Source organism: Gossypium arboreum, chromosome 6, assembly GCF_025698485.1.
Source record: "Gossypium arboreum isolate Shixiya-1 chromosome 6, ASM2569848v2, whole genome shotgun sequence".
In the NCBI taxonomy this organism is placed as follows: domain Eukaryota; kingdom Viridiplantae; phylum Streptophyta; class Magnoliopsida; order Malvales; family Malvaceae; genus Gossypium; species Gossypium arboreum.
In genome coordinates this window covers 140,779,837-140,804,366 of record NC_069075.1, presented here as the reverse complement: position 1 = coordinate 140,804,366, position 24,530 = coordinate 140,779,837, and the positions used below count along the sequence as shown (strand labels likewise).

General features: G+C 29.9%; 3 protein-coding genes across 4 annotated transcripts; 2 read left to right on the top strand and 1 right to left on the bottom strand.

Annotated features, from left to right (window-relative positions):
• Positions 1 to 1,863: 1,863 nt before the first annotated feature.
• LOC108484318 (LIM domain-containing protein WLIM1-like) lies at positions 1,864 to 4,459 on the top strand. 2 transcript variants are annotated; one of them, XM_017788057.2, is made up of 5 exons: positions 1,864 to 2,268; positions 2,423 to 2,519; positions 2,649 to 2,692; positions 3,482 to 3,571; positions 4,029 to 4,459. In XM_017788057.2, the coding sequence occupies exons 1-5, from the start codon at positions 2,134 to 2,136 to the stop codon at positions 4,233 to 4,235; spliced, it is 573 nt and encodes a 190-aa protein (XP_017643546.1). In that variant the 5' UTR covers positions 1,864 to 2,133; the 3' UTR covers positions 4,236 to 4,459. The 2 variants fall into 2 exon arrangements, with proteins under 2 accessions (XP_017643546.1, XP_017643547.1); XM_017788058.2 differs by lacking the exon at positions 3,482 to 3,571 and having other exon boundaries at positions 1,883 to 2,268.
• Positions 4,460 to 4,831: 372 nt separating this feature from the next.
• Positions 4,832 to 6,173, bottom strand: LOC108485405 (uncharacterized). Its single transcript, XM_017789237.2, has one exon. It carries the CDS (start codon positions 6,022 to 6,024, stop codon positions 5,095 to 5,097), a length of 930 nt encoding a protein of 309 aa, XP_017644726.1. The 5' UTR covers positions 6,025 to 6,173; the 3' UTR covers positions 4,832 to 5,094.
• A 12,424-nt stretch (positions 6,174 to 18,597) lies between these two features.
• LOC108487912 (protein SOB FIVE-LIKE 5-like) lies at positions 18,598 to 19,625 on the top strand. Its single transcript, XM_017792250.2, has 4 exons — positions 18,598 to 18,978; positions 19,070 to 19,126; positions 19,207 to 19,261; positions 19,361 to 19,625. Exons 1-4 carry the CDS (start codon positions 18,658 to 18,660, stop codon positions 19,387 to 19,389), a joined length of 462 nt encoding a protein of 153 aa, XP_017647739.1. The 5' UTR covers positions 18,598 to 18,657; the 3' UTR covers positions 19,390 to 19,625.
• Positions 19,626 to 24,530: the final 4,905 nt, after the last annotated feature.

The following is a 24,530-nucleotide window of genomic DNA, read 5'->3' as shown; positions in this document are numbered from 1 at the left end:
TTAATTTTTTAATTTAACTCGAACAGTTTCACTCGATTCGACTCGACTTTAATTTGATTTCACTCGACCCGAGTTTAAAAAAATTCAAATTGAGTTAGGATGATAAAATAAGACTCGTGAACTCGATGAACTCGAAATTTTTTCACTCAATTCGATCAAACGTTCATCCCTACATCTAACAACTAACAATAGAATAAATTATTTTTTGGTTAAAGTATGCTATCAATCCCTGAACTTTGATAACATTTGAGATTTAGCTCTTTTACATAAAAAGTTAAGCCGTTTTACTATTTTGATTTTAAAATTCTCAACCCAATCTTAGTATTTCCTATCAAAATTTATCTAACTTTATTCATAGATTAAACTATCTTCATATGATGTAATATATAATTGACGAAAAATACACACGCTAAATTAATAAATTGTAATGAATATTGCCAGTAACGACAATAATAATTAAACTAAAACATTTACATAAAAAATTTCTTAATTTTAAAATTTTAATTACAATAATTAATTCTCAAAACTTTAATTTTTTAAATCTCGAACACATATCTATACTTAGAATTCAAAAATATTCAACTTTGAAACTATGTCATTGGCTTAGAATGGGAGAAAAATATCATTGGGGTTAAAGCAGGAGAGGACAGCTAAGCATATTGGATAGGGTGGGCTGGCATTTCATAGGGTCCCCAAATTCTTGAACCAAAAGTCAAAGTTTTTGTCCAACTAATTTCAATAATTACGATGAGTATGGATTAAATTAATATGTTAAAATATTTAAATAGAATCATAAATATATTTTAATACGCTTGAATTTATATTTTTTATAGATAATAAAATTAATAGAAATTGAATAAAGATTTAATGTGAATTTAAATGAACAGTGTGTTTATCTGCAATTAATTTAAAAACAATAATAAAAATAAAATTAAATATTATAACATAAGATAAAAAATAAATTAAATGTATTATACTCAATCATCCATTCAAACTTACCTCTGTCAAAAAAATTTAACACTAGACTCAACATCTGTCCTATTCCCATAATTTGTATGACAACTATTAAAAACTCGAATATATACTTTTAGCGTACAACTGAAGCTCCTATATTGCTTTTATGTCTGGGTGATTTAAGGCAAAGTAGCTCCACAATGGTAGCATAGATTTGAACTACTGTTGATATGACATCAACCCTTCACATCACCTAAATCATTGATCCAGGTTAATTCTTTTAGTAAATCAGTATAATAATAAATTTAATATTCAATGTTTATATTTTTATTAATTTAATTTTTATTTATTTTAAGTTAAATTTAATTATTAATTATTTATAAAAAGTTAAATTATTTTTTTAATAGATATATTGCTTAAAACATTTTTTTAACAATATTGATATGATAGTTCATGCGTGACGATCTATATGTGTTTCATGTTGACACGATACTATTTATATTATATGCCACGTTAATAAATACTTTAAATTTTATAAGAATATTAAAAAATCAAAAGAATTAGTAGAAAAGACATGGATTGCCATATGGATTTCTATGTTTAAAAATTTAACGTTTTAGTTCATATTTTCGTTAAAAATTAAATTAATTCTTTTTAAAAATTGATGGTCAAATTTGACTATTTTTAAAAGACGAGGCCAAATTTAATTAAAAAAAGACGAAATTGATAAAAAAATATAAATATTAAAAACTAAATTTAACATTATACCCAAGAAATTTAAGCACTTTGTACTATGTATCTCTCAACAAGTAGATTAATTCAGATCCATTCGAAGAGAGAGATGATAAATTCACATTAAATACATTAACATTATATAATTCTATTCTTTGTCATTGAATCAGACAAGGACATGTTATCTATTTAATTTCGAGTGTGCGAAATATTAATCGATATATAAAAATATCTAGAGAGAATGGTAGTAATGTGCTTAAAGATTGGATAAAAAATGAATTAGCAAAAAGATCCTTTAAAATTATACACCTGCATTTTGGTCCCCCTCAATCTAAATTGCTCCATTTCTCCATCATCCCTTTCCTTATCTTCTTCTATTTTTTCTTCACTCCCCATCAAAACAACAAATTGCAAAGAGAAAGGGAATATTATCAAAAGAACCCAACCATGGCATTTGCAGGAACAACCCAGAAATGTATGGCTTGTGACAAAACTGTGTATTTGGTCGATAAATTAACAGCTGATAACAGGGTTTATCACAAGGCTTGTTTTAGGTGCCATCACTGCAAAGGTACTTTGAAGGTAAGTAATGGTTCAATACATGATGTGTTGGTATGATAAATTATGTCATAATATTGTCAATTTGCCAGTGGAGGACTGGAAAGTAATAATTTAAACCATGAAGTCTTTTCATCAAAATCAATATTGACATACACATCTCATTCTCATTTTGCAGCTTGGCAACTACAATTCCTTTGAAGGAGTTTTGTATTGCAGGCCTCATTTTGATCAACTTTTCAAAAGAACTGGTAGTCTTGAGAAAAGTTTTGAAGGTATAAAAATTCTGGGTTTCTTTATATATATATATATATATATATATATTTCAAATAGATTCAAAATGGTATGATTTTGAATAGATCTAGTTGATTTTTTCAAGTTCAATTTTCAATTGTCTTTCATAGGTACACCGAAGATTGCAAAGCCAGAAAAACCAGTTGATGGTGAGGTAAATTACATGGAAGAAGCTATACTATGCCTGCTTATTAGGTTAAAATACTTGAGAGGTCCCTGTATTATAGGCACTAAATCAAATTAATCCCTCTATTATTAAATGGATCAATTTAATCCTTATACTATTAAAAAAATAAAATAAGTTCAAATTGGGTGAAAGTACCATGAAGACCCTTGTACTAGGAGCCAAATTGCATTTTACCTCATTTACTTGAAATATGGGTAAATTAACCCTATATTATAGATTAAAGAGCAAATTGATCATTTCTGTTAAAAATTTTATTGATTTCTACTATTAAAAACTGGCGTAGTTGATGAAATAATCAGTATGTTGACATATAAGGGCCAATTTTTAATCGTAGAATTGGAAGAAATTTTTACAGAAGGACTATTTTGCTCTTTGACCTAACATACTTAGACTAATTTACTCATTTTTTAGTAGAGGAGACAAAATGCAATCCAGTTCCTAATACACGAGTCACCATAGTAGTTTTATCTCCAAGTTGTAATATAATTAACATTTACTGTATAAAAAATGTCTCAAAAATTATTATTATTTAATTGTACTTCAATTCCAAACAAAAATATTTTATTTTATAGAACCATAAATACTTTAAAATATTAACTTTGTTATACAGAGACTAAGTTTATCTATTTAATAATAGTGACTAATTTGATCAGGTCTCCATAATAGAGGGGCTTTTCAGGTATATTTACCTTGCTTATTACATATACAAGTCCTTATATGTAAATTTTCATGATTATATGAACCTTCTTTGTGTAGAAACCAATAGCTACTAAAGTATCAGGCATGTTTGGTGGAACAAGAGATAAATGTGTTGGCTGTAAAAACACAGTGTATCCAACTGAGAGGGTAAACATTATCCTATGATGTTTCAGCATTTGACATGGTAATCATTTTATTAGGAGTCGGATTGTATTTGCCTCTTTCTACTAAAAGAATGGTAATTAGTCCATGTATATTAGATCAAAGGACAAATTGGTTATTTTGTTAAAAATTTTATCTATTTCTATTGTTAAAAATTGATCTCGTATGTCAGCATAAGGTACACATGACAGATCACGAGTAGTTGTCTGGTTATTCAATCAGTTATACAAGTTTTTAACAATAGGAATGAAAAGAATTTTTAACAGAAATGATCAATTTACTCTTTAATATAAGGTACAGAGACTAATTTACTCAATTTTTTAGTAAAAGGACAAAATGCAATTGAATCCTATTGGAGGGGTGTCCATGATACTATACTACTATACTTTTACCTAGTATACATATAAACGGTAAAAAATAATGTTTTTGATTTGTCTAAAAGGTTACAGTGAATGGTACCCCTTACCACAAGAGTTGTTTCAAATGCACACATGGAGGATGTGTTATAAGCCCTTCAAATTATATAGCACATGAAGGTAGACTTTACTGCAAGCACCACCATGGTCAACTCATTAAGGAAAAAGGGAACTTAAGCCAGCTCGAAGGCGATCGCGAGAAGGCTGGAACTGAAGTTGCTGCTGAATCTTAAAATCTCTGTCATCAATGGTGTTTTAGTTTTCTTTTCTTCTATATTATCATATATGTTTTTACTGTGTCTGGTTTTTGTTTTTGTTGAAATGCTATACTGTGCAGCATCTTGTAGTATACTTAAATGGGATGCCACAAGACCTACTTTGAGTCTCTTATAGTATATATACTATTGAGTCTGTCAATGCTTGTTATATTATTACTTCTAGTTTCAAGGAGGGAAAATCTTGCACTGTAATTTTCCAATGTTTGCATAAAAGAGGTAGAAGGCAAGGGTATAAACTGAAACATAAATTGCATACCAAATGCCTAATTGAAAGTGAAATGTTTTGCTTAAGATAAACATGGATTTATGGTTGCCTACCAGTTCATGTTCTCATGTTCAGAGGGCCCAATCGAAGTTTATGGTTAGCAGTTCACGGTTGCCTACCTGTTCATGTTTCTGGTGAGTACCCGTGAGTTAAATTACAGCAAAAGATGACACCAAGTTATAAACGAATCAGTACATGGAGGAAATACCAGAGCTTAAAACAGTATACCAATATCAATATTCTTATTTGATACATCATATACTTCATGTAAAAAAGAGCTGATAAATGATAAACTAAGGATCAAATTGCAAATTCCTATATGATAGTAACAATAAAGTTGAAGAAGTACATATATAGAATAGTACTAAAAGCTTCTCATAGCATATCTATACACAAAAGATACTGACAAAAAACTACTACACTATATGCTATATATATTTGTGACATTTGTACTTGCATATAGTACTAACTGGTTAAGGTTACATTTTGCAGTAAAAGAAAAAGAGAAAAACTTTGTACATTTTTCGCAATTCAGACATTGAAACTAAACTAAGATGTTTTCCCTATGGTGGGTATATGGAACCTCCATGTGAAGAGATAGTCTTTTGACTGGCAAGATAATCTCACTACATCACAAAAAGCTGTGATCGACCCTTTGTTGTTGTTATTGTTCCCTTCATTTCCCCATTCAATCCTCACCCAACAAGAGAACCGTTTTGATTTAACAGGCACACTTGAATTAGATAGATTAAGCATCACTTCCCCACAGATTCTTTTGCATTCACTGCCTTTCACCATGGAATCAAGCCAGGGACATTCAGGTTGACCCACCATGGCTTTGTAAGCTGAGTTTGCTAGCCTGACTTTGTTGTTGGAATCAGATATAATTGTTGGCATGGACTCAGATTCTATATCATCTTCAACCTCCTCTGGTTTCTTAGGGGCTTGCAATGGTGCTGCTGGTGCTGGTGCTTCATTAATGCACCCAACAATGATGGTTGAACCCACTGGTCTAATTGGCTGAGGTGTTATAAGACTACTAGTGGGAAGAACAGGAAGACCTTGGAGCTGCTTCAAAAAATCCTTCTCTTCCGGTATTTCATGAGCAGCCACCTTTAAACATGGAAGAAGAGGGAGTGTGACCAAACTTGTTGTTGATGGTGGTGGTGGTGGTGGTGGCGGCGGCGGCGGTGGAGAAAGCCCTAAGAAATATTGGGTTCTTGCTCTTTTCAGTGCTGTTGTTGTTGGCGGTGGTGGTGATAAGCCAGTACCTCTCCCTCTCTTTCTATTCCTACTAGGTCGAGCTTGTAACTGAGGCCATAAATTCCTCAAATAAGGTGACTGTCTCATCTTTTGAGACATAGCTGAGCTTTCATCAATGGAGTTTTCAGGTAACACTTCAGGTTTAGGAGCTATAGGACGGTACCTAGACATAATTTCAGCTGTTTTAGCTGAATAAGGATTCAAGGTCTTGATCATGGTGGTGACTTTTTTTTCTCTCAAACTTTATGTTTGAACACTCAAAAGGTATGGAATTGGAAGAGGGGTGATGGGGGTGGTTTTAAAGAGTAGAAAATTAGCCAATGAATTGAAAGCAAGTTTAGAGGTCGGGGGAGATGTTGACATTTGGATATTTGAATGATGGGGTACGTGTTTGAGGAGCTTAAGAAGATACAGACATGTGGGATTTTGCAGTAGCAAATAGGTACATGCATGCTAACACATCACAAATCAATTCAAATACCTTTTCCTTAATAATTAAAAAAACCATAATTAAAAAACATAATAACTTATTCGGCCCTCTAATTTTATAAAAAAATCATTTTAACCCTCTATTTAATTTTTGTTCTTTTTAACCCTTAAACTTGTGTTTTATGTTAAATCATCCGAAATAGATAGAAAATGTAACGTTTTTTAACTTCGCTGGTGTGGCATATACGTAGGTTGCCACGTGGAGAACATTTCAATATTTAATTGATTTTTAAAAATTAAAAATCATTATAAAAAGTATAAAAAATATTTTTAATACTTTTAAATTTTAAAAAATTAATTAAATGTTGAAATGTCATCCACATGGCAATCCGTGTGCATGTAACGTTAGTAAAGTGAACAAATGTTAACCTTTTCATCTATTTTGGGTTGATTTGACAAAAAATACAAGTTCAATAGCTAAACGAGTTAAAAAATTAAATGAAAAGCTTTTTTTTTTTCTGTAAAGTTAGAGGGCCAACAAAATCATTATGACTAATAGAAAACCAATAATCCAATTATGCTAGGCTCGAATTTAAAATAATTCAAACCCAAGTTGATCTAATGATGATGAGTGTTCACCTTGTAGACTATGTCGTGGATTCGAGTTGGTGTGTTTATGATAATGATTTGCTCTTACTCAAGGTGTGTGAATTGTTTTAAAAAATTTAAAAATATCCGAATTAGAAATGAACACAACTCGAATATAAAATAATTCAATATTAAATGATCCAAATTTAAAATGATAAGTACAAATAAGAATTGTTAAATAATAAGTTGAAAATGATTTAAACCGACCAAAAATTGAAATTAATCTAAATTTAAAATGATATAAAATCTAAAATAATTCGAAAATTTTAGAAATTAAATCCATCCATTTTGAATTAACTCCTCAATAATTTGACACGAAATTATCTAAATCTAAATTGATCCCGAATTCAGAATAAAAATAACTTATATAATTCAAACTCAAGTTTCAAACTCGAATAAAAAAATTTAAAATATCCTAAACACGACTTAAATAATTGATCGACAAACTTAAATGACTCGCCATGAATGATTCGAACATAAAATAATCTAAATTTAAAATAATTTAAAATATAAAATAATATAAAAATTTCAAACCCAAATGATCCGAAACCAATAAACTAAACCAAAATCCAACCAATCCAGAGTCAAAAACCAACCAATAGGAAAGCAAAAGATAGCATGAGAAGCAAAAGCAAAGGCATTGAAATCGATCCCACACGTAACTTTAGAACCGCTCATACACCAATCAAAACCCCTGTGTGTGTCACTACTACTTACAACTACATGTGGCGTTGGCGGCCATGCGTTGTTACACCTATCAGCGTTTGGTTTGGTGAGTATTTCATTTTGGCTTCGACACCCTCACCACCCTTCAAAATTACGACACAACAACAGCACACTTTTGGCACTTTGGGTTTCTCTGTCGGTTTAATTTCGAGGGTCGTCGCTCCACGTGGTATTGGCTTAGTCTCCTATTGCATGCAAAGGGGGGGGATGGATCATGAGTGAGAATGTGATTGGAGGGGTTTCTACTTACAGGTGGCTGATTGTGTGATGGGTTTTCGATAAAACGTGGTCTTATTGCGTTGAAAAGTGTGATGCTTTTTCTTCCCAGTTAGAGCGGTGCTGTTGGTGTTTGCCACGTTGAAGTAAAAAATTGAGATTCTTCTCTCTGAGAAGTCCTGGTTCTAGAGATGTGTATTCATGTTTTTGTCTATCTGTTGTTGGTGATTTCATACCCCTTGAGGGATCAAGTCATAGCTTTTCTGGGATATCAAGAAAAATATTTAGATATTAATGGAAAAGAAAATCTCCAACATTAAAAGAATTAATATATATCATACATTAATAACTAAAAGTAGAATAACACTATATTACATTTTTCTCTTTTATTTAAAAAATTAATAAATTAATTTTATACGTTAAATCAAAAAATAAATTAATCTTTTTGTTAAAAATTCATTCATTTTTACTGTTAAAAATTGACCCCCGTAATTCAAAATGAGGTATACGCGACATGTCACCTGTAACTATCTAAATTAAATTATATAATATCAACATTTATGAATATGAAAGTCATATTTATTTATCCTACCTTTTATTTTCATACATAATTATTAATACACGGCATCAATAGAAATGGAAAATAAGAGAGAATGTTTTGGTGAAGAAGCAGAGAAAAAAAGATAACAAAGTGGAGTATTCAGAATATCTTTCTTCTAAAGAGGATGTTTAAAAATGTATATATAAGAGAAGTTTTCGGGTTAAACCTTGTGTCGGACACCAAATCAGATTATGATATGTTTTACTATAATTGTATAACAAAAATCTAACTAAAAATTCTTGCTTCTCCTTTAAGTACCCTAAATCATAATTTTTCTTACTATAACCAAAATTTCCATATGGTAAAATGGCTTTATTGATATTGCAAGATAAATTAATGTTTTCTATTGCCGCAAATATGGTAAAATTTCTCACATTATTATCAGAAATTTGTTGTTGTTAGACTTCTTTGCAATTATTAACAAGGTGGAGATAAGAATGTCGTGCGCACCATAATCTGAATTTTAAAGCCTCGGATTACACTAGGGTTGTTTATATACACTAACTCAAACAAGCCACTCCCTTTGCGTGCTAGGGTTTACTGTCTCTTTAGTTAAGGGAAGACTCAAGACCCATACTTTTCATTTTCTATGCGATGAAGTCATGATAATGTTCAAAGATATATCTTTATTGATGAAAATGATTTTGATAGGTGTCGAGTATATGTTCTACATGATTAAATGAATAAGAAATTTTGGCAATTTCATGTATAAAATTCATGATGTTAATTTTATGTAAACCAAAATTTAATATTGTATAAATAATAATTATAGGATCTTTAGAATAATATTATTTTCACAAATAATAAAATTATTTAATAGAAAATTGGAATTGCCCACCAGAGTCGAGGAAAAATACCATGATAAATTTGTTTCTTCCTCTTGGCCTTTTCCCTTTTGTTACATGAACCAGTAATGATTGAAGCTATAAAATTTTATTAGTTTATGTGTGTATGATCTTAACAAGAAAAGGGGTATTAATTTATATATGATCAACTTCAATTTAATATATCTATCAAATTATAGTTGAATGAAAGAATAAAATTTAATTAATTGTTAAAAGAAATAACTTAATTACCAATGTTAGTTAAAAATCTTCCATTTAGTGCATTCCGTGTATCTTCCATTGCTCGACACAGCTTTGGTGGGGCCAAAACATACTGAGTTTGGGAAGTCGAGAATAATCAAGGGTGAGTCTTAGGGCTCCATAGGCTATCGACGACAATGGGTGACATAGGTTTTTAGCCAACTTCTGGGTTGATGGAAGAGAGGAGTCAGAAAATTTGGGTTAGAAAGAGAAAGGAGATGAGAAGAAGTGAAGAAAAAAAAAATAGATTTGTTCAAAAATTTGAGTTACATGTCCAATTTTGAAAGTCTATCCAAAATATAGAAGATTTGGACAAAGGCTAAAAAAATGGGATTGAGCAAAATACTAGGTCTGTTTTTATATTGGAGCCGAGTTTTGGCAAATTTTTTTAACCTGGGCAAAATATTTAAGGATGTTTTTGAGTTAACTTGATGGAAGTTAATTGATAATATTACTAGTTAATTATAATTTTTATTAATTTAATCTTAAAACTCAAATTAAACATTAAAAATTTAACATTATTACTTTGGAGTCCAAATGTATAACATTTCCCAAATATAAGTACCATATTTTTAAAAAAGGTGTTAAACTCAAGTAACAAATGATGTGTTAAGCTCTTTTTTCTTTTCATAAATTTTCGTGTATTTTAGTTTTCAACAATGTTGTTTAAATAGAACTAGACTGGCAGTTAGATCGGTTGGATCGAACACTGGTTGAACTTGAAACCAATCGAGATACTAGTTTGAAAAGAAGAGTTAGATTGGTTGACTCGTAAATTGCTTGAAAGCTGTTAAGTCAAGCTAAAAAACTAGTTGAACTAATTTTTTCTATTTCTTAAAATTATATATTTTTTAATATTTTTTAATTAAATCAGATAAACTATTTAAACCGAAAATCAACAATTTGACCGGTTCAATCATTAATCCGGTTCTAAAAACTTTGGTTTTTAACTATCTTAAGATGTTCTAATTTTGAAAAACTTATTGTAGCTTTGATTTTTTTTTCTTGTACGAAATTTAAATCATTAAAAAGATCATTTAATTTATTAAATATGGATGGGTCTGAGTTGAATTTAAATTTTTTAATTTTTATTTGGATAAAGTTTGGGGAGAAAATGGAACCAACATTTTGGAGCAGGCTCACAAACAGGTTTAGAATTTATAGGGTTCTTAAACGACGCTGTTTTAGGAAGGAAGTAAAATGAAGAAAAAAGAAGAATTGTGCAGGCACAAAGAATCCAATATTTGGAATTGGAGTAAATATTTGTCTAGTTTTAAATATTATAATTAAACTCATTTTTTAAAGTTTAGAATAACAAATGATTAAATGGTTCTGTTTTTATTAATTAACGTTGTTAAAATAAATATTTTATTCGATGTGGTAATCCGATCACTATTTTTAGAATCAAATTGATGGTTAAATTAATTAAGTTATCGATTCGTTGGTCTAATTGATTTAATTAAAAATTATTAAAATTTTAAAATTAAAAAAACTCGATTATATCAATTTTGAATCCAATTGATTGAATATCATTCTTCAAATCGGTATTTCAATCAATTTTTAGTTGAATCCCATTTAAACCCCATTTAAACATTATTGTGTTCAACCAACAACAGGCTTTTATTTGTGGTGAGACTTAGCTCACAGTCTATATACTTACAAACAATTGAGAGCCATTGAATTATTATAATAAATTGTTTTAAATTTAAGATATTTAAAAGATTAATTTAATATTTTGATAAAATTCAAAACCCTCAAATATAATTTTTAAACTTAATTAAATATTAAATATTAAAAAATCGATGGATGAGGAGTTTATTGTAAGACTAAATTGTCTTCTTTATTAAAAAATTATGTAAATTAATCTTTGTACATTAAATTAAAGAGTAAATTGGTTTTTCTATTAAAAATCTTATTATTTTTACCGTTAAAAACGGGTCTTTGTACATTTGTATGAAGTGCACATGATACACAGTTCGTGAGCTATGCTAATTTTAACAGAAAGGACTAGTTTGTTTTTTATTCTAATGTATAGGGACTAATTCACCTATTTTTTTTAAATAAAGAGAATAAAATGCAATTTAACTTCTAGTATAGGGACTTTCATGGTAATTTTTTAACTAACCTATCCTTGTCCACTTCACAATCATTTGTGCAAACCAAATTATATATACCACAAAAGGCAACTAGAGAGATTTTACATTAGTTTTTGTTTGAAGGAAGCTTGAGTTTGCTTTTCTAGTTGTATTGTTTAGTGTGCATAATTTCAGTAATAAACTTAAACACTCGATTATTTTTTTCACATCAATGAAAATTTTGATTTGTACCGATTGAATCGATGATAATAATGGAGTAAACTTAGAATCATTTTCAATCAAAGAGGAGAAGAAAAAAACACAAATGCCAAAGATTAAATCATGCAATAATATCAGAAAAACAAATGCCAATGGAGTGGCAAAGGGCCACAAACAACCAAAGGGCATGTGCTGATGAGTTTAATGCCCTGAGAGAGGGACCAGTTTGATCCACAGCAAGATCCTACAATGGCCCCCTTCATGTGTTTTTTTTTTTTGGGTTGCAATTTCTAATCATTGTTTTTTAAGGGTCCTTTTAGATAAGCAATGCGTTTATCTCTAGTTTATATAAAAATAATGGTGACGACGAGACTAAATATACTGTAATGTAAGATAAAAAAAAAACTAAACGTATAGTATTAAAAATAAATATTCATCTAAAATGATCTTAAATTAAGCATCGACTTTCGGCCTAATTTAAGGGCCATTGGTTCTTGTCATTTGTTTTTTTATATTTATCTAAGTTCAACTTTTGCCTAAATATGTTAATGTCTTTCACCTTTTGGTTAAATGTATACAGTTTTTTTGTTTTTTCAGGCAAGTTGTAGCTATAGGATTTGCCTTATTACACTCATATATTAAATGTGCATATAAATCATTTTGCATCATTGGAAACCATGAGGATTCAACATTATTAGTAGGGGCCAAGAACAGCTATTTTGAACTTTTCATTTTCTTTAAAATATCTAATATTCTTATTTAGCATATGTTCAGAATGGAATATAATCCTCCACACACACACATATATATATATATATATATATATATAAACTTTAAAACAATTGAATATACTCGTCAAATACCAAGCAAGTGCATCATAATTCTTGGAAGTGTTGGCATTAATGCAAATATTAGGGTTAATCTTTACTAAAAGTATTATGGAGGTTTATATATTAGGAGTTAGATTGCATTGTCTCCTTATTAAAAAAGTGATTAAATTAGTTCTTGTACGCTAGATTAATGAGCAAACTAGTCCTTTTTGTTAAAAATTTCATTCATTTCTATTGTTAAAAGCTGGTGTGGCTGGCAAAATAACCAGATAGTTACATGCGGCATGCCACGTGTACTTCATGCAGAGGTATAAGACCAATTTTTAACAGTAAAAGTGGATGATTTTTTTTATTAGGACTAGTTTGCTCTTTGATTTAATGTATAATGACCAATTTGCCCTTTTTTTTAATAGAGGGGGCAAAACGTATGGTACTTTACTGTGAATTTTCTACCTTAAAATCGGAGAAGGTATTGCTCTTAAGCAATAGATCTGTATATATTTAATCCATCATCTATATATGTTCAGCTCACATTAACTCTATATTACCCGAACTTTTCATTTTCCTTAGGATTAATGCAATTTTTCTCAGAACTTGGCAACTAGGTTCACTTTAATATTTGTATTGCTTTATTCACTTTGATACATGGATTTGACAACTAGGTAATTTTGGTCCCTTAACTTGGAAAATTGTTGAAGTTTGATGGCATGACACTATAAGGTTGTGTCACGTAATTAGATCCACTTTTTTTCAGATGATGACATTACACAATCTTATAGAGTTACGTCATTAATTTTTTTTTAATTTTCCAAGTTAAGGGATCAAAATGGAACTAGTTGCCAAGTTTAGGTACCAAAGTGAACAAAAAAAAAGTATCAAAGTGAACCTACTTGTCAAGTTCAAGGGCACAAAATTATATTAACTCTTTTCTTTAAAATATCCATTACTCTTCTCAAGTATGTATGTGTGTGTGTGTGTGTGTGAAAGTTTATAAGTACAGTACACATACATGTCTGAGTAACCATTTGGTGTAGAATCAAACTATTACAACACAAACTATAAATTGCATCAATCCAAACTATGAACTAACTAATTGAATGTAACGGCCTAATTTTCAGTGGTGTCGGAAATGGTGATTTGAGATCACTAAATTCGACAAATAAGATTGAACAAGATAGTAATTTAATATTTATGAGTCAAGTAAGAATTTAGAAGAATTTGTGAAATGGTGAAATTAGTGAATTAAAAGAATTTATTAGGTCAAACGGGTCAAAAATGAGGTATCGAGACCTCAAAGTTGAAAATCGAGCTATAAATATTTTTATAAATATTTATGGAGTGTCATTGAGTTAGTATTAAAGTTTCGTTAAAAATTTTAACGTTTGGATGGCTAATTAATTGAAAAGGATTAAATTGAAAATAGCACAAAATTTGTTAAATTGTGAGTAAATAGCTTAAGTATTTAAAAGATGGATTTAAAGAGCAATTAGACCCAAAGATTAATGGCTGGACGGTTTGGGTATGAAATAAGCAAGAAAACAATGTGAACAAGGGCAAAATTGGAAATAGATAAAAGTTAATAGTTAAATAATGATGTAATTGAAAAATCTAGATATTTTCTTCATAATTTCTCAGCCAAAACGCCATAGAAGGTCTGGAGAAAGCTGGTTTTTCATATTTTTACATCATGTGAGTCTAATTCTTGCTTTTTCTTGATAATTTTTATGTTTTTATGACTTTTACAATTAGGTCCACTTGTAGAATTCATTAGTTTTTGATTTTATGGGTGAAATTGGAAGTTACCCTGGATGGATAAGGGAATTTTATGATGAATTATTATGAAATTTAAGTTCTAATTTCATATTAAGGTGGTTTTATTAAGTGATTTTGATAGGAAATGATATTTAGGACCTAATTGTGAAAAAGTTGTGAATTGAAGGTTGCTGTTGAAATTCAGAATATAAAAGGTTTTGAAATAGTTTATAATGATAAAATAAAGTGTTAATTGAGAAAAATTAGTTCAATTGATGGGTGAATTGAGTAGGGACTAAATTGTGAAAACTGTAAATTTTGGGGTAAAAGTGCAATTTCAAAATTTGAACAGCATAAATTGTGAAGTGAAATAGAAATCAAATAAATGCTAATGAGTAGAAATATTTTATATTATAGATCAAGAATCCAAAGAAGAACGAGGAAAAGAAAAAGTTGCGAATAGTCCCAAAATTTCAATATCTTCTACAAATTAGCCGGGTAAGTTCATATGGTTGAAATTAGATGTTTATTTGTGAATGATTGAAGTATATAATGTGTTATTATATACGAATTTGTTGTGGGATTGTGTAGATTTTGTTAATGAAAGAATAAATGTGGAAATGCAAATTAGGAAAACGCAGGATTGAGTACGTTCGTATCGTGACGTGTGATGAATTGATTGGATAAGACCATGGTTGTTCCATGGCAAAGTGTGAAATGTAGGTATGGTATCATCCATACTGAGTTGTGAAATGTAGGTATGGTATTATCCATACTGAAATGTGAAATGTAGGTATGGTATTATCAAATCCATACCGAAGTTAAGAAATGTAGGTATGGCATTTCCCATACCGAGTTAAAAAATGTAGGTATGGTATTTCAATGAGGAAAACCATACTGAGTTGTGAATCGTGGCATTGAGCAACGACGTACTCAATTTCGTAAGCCGTTTCCTAATTTGATTATAAGAAATAAAGAGAAGTGATCCAAATGAAAGAGATTGAGTAGTTGTTATCTTGTTGAGCTCAACTATGTGAATTATTATAACAATGGTTGTGAATCGCAGGAAACTTTAGTAAATGTTTTGGTATTGTTTGGAAATATTATGTTTGGTAAGCATTACTTTTAACCTATGAACTTACTAAGCTTCAATAAGCTTACTTGTGTGTGTTTAATATTTTATGTAGATTGACTTGAAGTGAAGTGGGTAGATCGGATCAACACAACAAAGCACACTATCCAGATCAATTCCGTAGCTTTTGTTTTATGTTTGAAGATTTATATGGCATGTATAGAGTTTGAATGAATTGAAGTAAAGATGTTATAAACTAGTTAACAATATTTGTACTAAAATAGTTTTCGTAAGTAGCAGTAGTTTGACTTTGAAAAATCACTAAAAATAGTAGAAATGGAATTAAATAATGAATAAATTATGGAATCGAATCTCGATGAGTCTATTTTCATATGGAAGAAGCAAAACAGGTATATGAGCTATATTTTATGAGATGTTTAAATTTTTGTGAAACAGGGCCAGAGCAATTTCTGGATCCCCTGTTCTGACTTTGGAAATTCACCATAAATTTTACAAAGATAATTAGAAGTCATAATTTATATGTACAGATTCCTTATTGAGTATAGTTTTATTAGAGACAAACGGCATAGTCATTGAAGCTCTGTACAGAGAGATATCTGATTCGTAATACACAAAGGTCAGAGTAGTCAAACCCTGAAACAGGGAGATTTTAAATAATAAACTGTACTAATTGGCTTGACCAAAATTCTAGAAAAAATTGGTAAGTAGATATATGAGTATAAATTCAGAGAAAATTTACGGATTTGGATTTCGAGTTTTATAACTCGAGATATGAATTATTTAGCAACTATGACACAGTTGGACAGCTTGTCTGGAAAGTGTGATATAAATTGTTTGAATTTGTTTAAGTGCTCAAATAAGTTTAGTAATGCCTCGTGCTCGACTCCGGCGACGGTCTCGGGTAAAGGGGGCGTTACATTGAACTAAAATTCATACATGGAAATAACTCATGGTGGGACTTGGAGATCTATAAATTTTAATTGCGAAGAGTCTCAAATCTAGGTACTTAGAGCCCAGAACCTTCACCTTTGTAGAACACCCAAGCCCACCACACTACTAAACTAAAATTTGGTTTGATGCATTTAACATTTACTACATAAGTCTTTATATAAACCCAAGGTCTCACTACCTTCGTTTTTCTAAGCAATTTGAGATATGAGTTTTTATATAAACTCATAATCCCGTGCTTTTTTATTCCTAAATGATATGGGATTAATTCCCTTACTAACCTAAAACTTAAGACTAGTATTGATATTCAACACTCCCCCTCAACACCAACTTTCAGCATGCCAAATTGATAACAAAAACTTTTGAGTTTGTTATCACACAAGCCTTTTGTAAACAAGATTGCAATCATCACGACACGGCTTCTTTTGTACTCCGACAAATTTTGCAAGTACTTCTTATCACCTATCATGTGCTTTGAACAGTCTGAACCAACAATCCAATCGTTCTCATAATTGACTCAATTGCACGTTATAGCTGTAAGAGTCATCTCTTCTTCTGCAACAAACAGTGCGTCGACATCCCATTATTGTTCATTGTTGGCAGTAGCAATATTACCTTTCACGGGCTTTTTCTTTGACCATCAAGCTTGTGGATCCAAGTCACCTATCTCTCGGCATAATGATTTCACTTTGTGGAAATCCTACGAGATTGTCATGTCACATTGCACCATCAACAAAAACGCGCCCATAAAGAGTTGAAGCTTTGTGTCATTTTTCTTGAAGAACAAACTTTCTAAGGTATCCCATGCTTCTTTAGGAGTTTTGGCATCTCGGATGTGCTCCAACACATCCTCTTCAATCGTCATCTTCAACGTGAATATTGCTTTACCATATTTTATTTTCCATTTTCTTAGCGTGCCACTTGCATCTTTGACTTCTGGTTGTGTCACTTCATTATCATTGACAACCTCCCAAAGGTCTTTTCTTTACATATAAGACATTATACAAGTTGGCAATGTATTATAGTTGTTGTTATCAAGCTTCTTCATTCCACTGACAACTTGCAGGTCCGTCATCGTATTGACAGATGATTCTTACAATTAAGCAACCAAAGATAATCTTCAAATAGCTATAAGAATGTCTTTTCTAATGTGAAAGATCAGACAATACTGCAACCACAATGCATACTAAGAAAAGTTTCACTCCTTAAACTTGGCTCTGATACTTTTTGTAGAGCACCTAAACTCACAACACCACTAAACTAAAATTTAGCTATATCTCCTAAAACTCCAAAATAAGGAAATAAATGAGGATTTTAAAAGATCAAATAAAAGATTCAATTTTTGATTTGGTACACTTAACAATTACTATATAACTTTTTATATAGACCCAATGCCTCACTACCTTCGGTTTTATAAGCAATGTGAGATATGAGTTTTATATAAACTAACAATCCTCTGTTTTTTTATTCCTAAATGATGTGTAATTCATTCCCCTACTAATATAAAATTTAAGACTAAACTTACTACCTAAAGACTACTCACAAAAAGTTAATTTTTTTTTTACCATTTAAACATTAACAAAATATATTTTCCAATAAATTTGTGTTGATACTCAACAACCTTTGCCAACTGAGCCAAGGCGGCAAGTACTCGTTGCTTCTCAAACATATATTAAAATACAAGTATAAGGTATAACTCTCCAAATATATATGCTTTAAAAAGAAAAAAATTGAATATACTCATCAAATACCAAGCAAATGCATCAATAGTTCTTGGAAGTGTTGGCATTAGCATTAAATCATAGTCTCTATAGGCTTTTACTGCTTTTGCATATAGTTCTTGAGATAACTTAGCCTTAATTTGGGAAGATGGAATATTCATTAGATGCTTTATATTTTTTTTCAATGATCTAACAAAACATTCATGGGGTCACTTTAGACCCTCTTTCCACCATTTAATGCATTCCAACAGCTTCCCCAAATGGACATCACGTATGTATGGTCATTTCCCCTAAGGTAAAATGAACTTCAAACCATTCCCCCTTTATCACCATTCACCACTTATTTGATTTACACAAGAAAAAACAAGATGGGCCAAAGGGTGCGAGAAAGGACAAAACTAATCTAAGATTTTGAGTGTATATATACACAAACACCTTTCAAGGACTTTGCATGAAAATCCAAGAGAAAAAAAAAGGTTCCTTTATTTTTCATTCATTTTCATATAATGAATATATCACTTTCACAATGTGGTAGTAATGGTTGTGAGTCTGGTTGGACATTTTACTTGTATCAATCCTCTTACTACTCACAAACTCAGCGTCCAAATGAAGAATATGTAGGAAAAGGAGGTATATTCATGGCTGAAGAAGCTGCTGAGGTGGACTTATCAATGGTATCTGATGCATCTTCTGGTCCAAAACATTACTATGATGATTATGACCAATGCTCTGGACCAGTTAAGAAAAGAAGCAAAGCCAAAAAGAAAATCAAAGAACATGGTGTTGATGATGACACTGCCACCTCCCCTTTAACAAGTTTTTCCAAGGCAAGTTCTACATTATAAGTACAATATACTTCACATATATATATATATATATCTTCTTTTATAACTGGTGTATGTATGCATGTATGTATAGAAGAATTGCAGCAAGAAGTTGGACTTTTCACAAAGCTTCTCTGGTACATGTTTTAAGGTATTTTATTTACTATTTCCTCAATTGGAACCAGTTTTTTTTCCTTCCATTGTTATTGTCAACTGTGAGCTTTCTTCCAGGGTAAATCAACATTGCACTTGAAACCTGGAAATAAAGCTGGTACAAAAGATTCAGGTTGGTCTTTTCTTTCACTTGCTGTGATATATAATTTATATATATATACATACATATATGGCTTAATCTGCATTGACTTAATAATAATCCTTGGAACAGGTGATTTTCAAGAAAGAAACTGGGACTGACAAAAGGGTAGACTGTAACAGCTTTTGTCTCAAAGGATCTTGTTACTCCCTTTTTTATTCTTGTTTCATTTTCCTTTTTCCAATTCTACTTATTTATCTGCTCCTGCTAATGCAATGGGAAACAACCCATGAACATTAAAAATAAGTTAAATTTCTGTCATTGGGGGTGTAAATATATTATATATGCATATGTATATATATTTTTATCAGTGATGACATAAGGTCACTTGTGAAAATTGTAGGTTTTCTCCAGTTTCTCTTCTTGACATCACGTTTCATAGTATATAAACCATGTAATCTATCCCCAACCTGTAGAATCTGGTTTTATTAGCATAGAATCTAATTTCTTAAGGTTTATATAATAAATATGACATTCTAACACATCTACAATACGGGTGAAAAACAAAATTATATAAAAAGTATATTTATTAAAATTTTGATATTAATTATAAATGAGGCCTTAATTCAATGATGAAGTATAAATATAAAAAAAGTATGAGTTAAAATATTATGAGTATTTTTTTATTTTACGATATAACACGATAAAAATATCCTTAAAATAGTACAATTTACTCTATATATAAAAAAATTATTTTATCTTTTTTAATTGAAATGATATCATTAATCCGTGAGATAAATTCAAATAAGAACAATTACAACAAGTGAAAATAAGGAATACAATATTAATAAAAAAAACTTCATATTATAACCAAAGAAAAAAAAAAAGGTGGTCCTTGAGGGGAATACCCATAGAACTCATTTCCACCCACCAAACACAACAATTGAAGAAATAGTATAAGAAAATGTCAATGTAGCTCAGTTTTATGAGGTCGTAGTTAGATTTACAGGTTAAAAATACAATATATAAAACACTTCGAGCTATTCTAATTTTATGAATCTATCAAAGCTCTTAATAAAATTAAAAGATAAACCCCTGATCGAGAACAATACTTATCGTGACGAAGATCCGACTCCTCAACAGCTAATACCCATTCAATGATCCCAAATAGCCTCAAAAGAAATATGACCCACCATTTTCCCCACATCTGCAAAATGCCAACCTAGCTTAAAAACTAGGTAGGGTTGGTTAAATTTGGAGAAACTAATATACAACTTATTTCAGATTGAAAACAAACAAGTATTTTAAGATGGGGAGGGAAAAAGGCAAACATCATTTTCCACCAAAGAAGGGTCCCAAAAGCATCAATCAAACTCCATCCTCCATATTTTTTGATAGCTAGCTAGCTACCAACCAAGAATATGATCCATATAATAGAAGGAGCAAAGCAATTATTGAAATTTGCTTTTGGTTTAGTGAAGGTGTTTTTTTCCCTGGCCATCCTCAGAATTTGCAACCATATCTTGGAAAGGGACTTGGATCTTAGGAAAAGGACAATATGTCTCTTCTTTTATCTTTTCAATCTCTGTTTATTGTCACTTTATATATATATATATATTATGAGGGTAGAGCATAAGTGAAATCTGACAATCAAATTTAAAATAGATATCAACTGAAGACTTGAACATTAATATTCAATGTTGCCAGATTATGTTGTAGTTTTTTACGTGGACATCTTTATTAGCAAAATTTATGATAGAGGACTCAAGAATACCCCAAACACACACACACATACATATATATGGACAAGTGTAAAGATATCCAGCAATCAAGTTAGGAATAGATGTCAATTGAAGACTTAAACATTAATATTCAACACTTCCACTTATAGTTTTTATATCAGCATCCTTGTTAACAAAATTTATGGTGGAGAATTCAAGAACCCCACCCAACATATATATATATATATATTATTGTGCAACTTGATTTTCTTTATTTATATGAATCATGATACATAGTGCTAACAAAATTTACTCTGAAAAACTCAAGAATTCATGTATATACACTGTTACTTCAGTTTTAATAATGGATGAATTATTTTGTGATTTTAATCTTAACCATAAATTTTAAACTTGGATAATATTTTTTCGATTTATATATATATACATTTTTTTGGTATAATCACAAATGATCGTATCCGTTTTATAATCTGAACTTAATTTTATTTGAGCGATATTTAAATAAAACTCTCTTAACAGTAATGACTCCAAAATTTAAACTTAATCCAAATATATGTTGTTAATATTTTCATACCTTTTCTCAGGAAGATTTTGCAACCATATCTTGGAAAGTGACTTAGACCTTAGGAAAAGGACAATGTGTCTCTTCTTTGTCCTTTCAATCTTTCTCTACTCACATTATATATAAAGGTAAGGATCCACCAATTAAACTTGAAAAAGATATCAATTAAAGGCTTGATTATTAATATTCAATCCAATCAAATTAGGGTTTACATTTTTTTTATGAACATCCCTATTAGCAAGATTTATAATTAAAAACTCGACAAGCCATACACACGCATATATATACACTTTCTTTTTCTTTATTTATTTTTAGGGTAAACTAAATTGATAGTCACCCAAATATTAATACATTTCTTTTTTGTCAATTAATTATGAAAAGTTACAAAATAATCACTTAATTATGAGTTTTTTTTTGTCACAAGTCGTTAAATGCTAACAAAAGGATAACATGTCAACTTTTATAAATTTATACATATCTATCTGTATTTGGACAACTGGTTGTCTAGGTTCTTTCTTTATATAAAACAAAAACTATACTTTTTTAATTAATTTATATATATTTAATTTTTTTTAATTTATGATTGCACGTGATATACTGAGAGACTACCACGTGGCACCACCGGATTGGCTAACAATACCACGTCAATACAAACTATCAATGTTAGTAGAAGGTACCAATCTGATTTATGGAATACAAATTCAGGACCAACTAAATCCAGTAAAACACTTAGAGACCAATTAGATGCAAATGAACACGTTGAAGATAAATTTTCCAGTTTAAGGCTTTTTAGTATAAGTCTAATTTAACCCATTTGTAAAGGAGAATAGCAAGCTAGGCATTGGGCACTTGGGCTTTGCGCATTATTTCTAAAGGTCCGGAATGAGCCACCCTTAATCCAAGAAGAATACCACGATTAAATTAACTAGTAATTATTTATTTAATTTCGTAAATGAGTGTAAAAGAAAATTTAATTAATCAAAATTAAATAATAATTATTTATTAAATTATGTATAGCATTACAAAGTATAAATAATTTTAATATCATCTTTATTTTTTAAATAAAATTTAATTGATAATGCATTAAATAATTTCTCCATAAATTAAATCTCAATTTCTAACTTTCTAATTTACATATTTCAATTTTCAATCCCAATTTTAAAAGTTCCTATATATTCGTGTTATTATTCTATTTTTATATTATATTTTATGTTATATTTCAATTATTTATTTCTATGTCATATAGTCATTCATCTAAAAGTGACAAATAGTGGGTTAAGGGTTTTCAATTAGAACTCCGTGCAAGGGAGAAGGTACGGTAGTTATCTTTGGTGGCCCAAAGTTTTTTTAATTTATGTTCGAGGTTTATGATTGTCCCTTCTAGTAATATCGTTTATAAGAGTTCGAACATGTGTTCTCTCTTAAGAGTGAGTATAATGTGTCTTACTATTACATTCAATACTTGTTGGTCTAGAGATTGAGTTTTGAATCAAGGTCCTCAACATATCCAAAATAAGTTGATTATCGTTCACAAATGAGAACCAAGTATGAAAAATTTAGAGTTTAATTTGCGTAAGTTGCTTGTATGGATAAATTTGAGGGATGTTCTCTTAGAGCTCTATACAAATTTAGGGATAAGCTATAATTTGAGTGCATTTGGTAATCCACTCGATGTGGATGGTGTTATAGTAGGGTAAAACATATTAGCTTATGCAAAAGTTTGTGTTGATATTAATACTAGTTTAGTGATACCTAGAGCCATTAATGTCGTATTGAAGGATAGATCCACTAAGTCTATATTAGGGGATGTTCCATGGCTTCCAAAATGGTGCTTCAAAGGTTGTACCTTTGGGCATGTGGAGTGAAGCAAGGATGTTTGAACTAGGTTGGATCTGTTAGTTGGATTTGTAATTAATTAGAGTATCGATTTAAAAAAAGAAGAAAAAGCTGATTGAACCAGATAGTTGAACATATTAAATTGGATTTTTAATATTTTTGTATGTTTTATAAATTTTTAATGATTTATTTAATCAAATTAGACATAAATCAAACCACTCAAACCGATAAACCAATGATCTGATCAGTTCGACTATTGATCTAGTTCTGAAAATCTTGAGAATGATTCATTCTAAAAGGATAAAAGAGGTTGTTAAAATGTGGATTCCTAAGGAGAACGCCATGGATGAAGATGGAGTAGTTTCTTCTAGTTTATTTAAGTTTTACAACATATTTTAAGTATGTCTAAATGGTCCATAAATCATCAAAATCAAAATTTGATCGTTGAAGTTCTAAAAGTCTTACAAACTTGCATTCAAAACAACAAACCTAGCTCACTTGCTTAAACAAGTTTTAGGAAGTTCATGATTTTGAAATTTAATCTCTATATTTTTATTTTTAGGAGTTTAGTCTCTTTATTTTTAAATTTCAAAATTTAAGTCCAACTCTTAACACTGTTAAAAATATTTTGTTAAATTCAGATTTAAAGAACGTCATTTTTTAGTTACATTACTATCAAGTGATTTTTTTTTATTTCAAAATATCACACCAACAAATTTAACAATATTAACAATTAGACTTAAATTTTGAAATCCGAAAAGTAAAAGGACTAAATTTTAAAAATAAAAACATAAAGACTAAATTCTAAATTTATGAATAGTATAGACACCTATTACATATTTTAACTTAATTTAAAAACCATCCATAAAGTGACGGATATTCACAATTCCCATAGCCACGTGGCTACGAGGAACTAAGCGAACGCAAAGCAAAGAGCGCTAATCGAAGAGGTCAAAACCAAAGACCCGCAAAACATAAAAGCTTAAGGTTAGAACCATTTTTAATTAAAAATTATAAAAGTTACTATTTATTACATTACTCTATGTCAGCAATAATTTATAATTAATTTCGTAAATTTAAATACATTCCGAAATATTAATTTTTACGTTTTTGTCGAGTGTTTTTGTGAGTAAACTTTTTATAAAAGTTAAATTTTTATTTATAA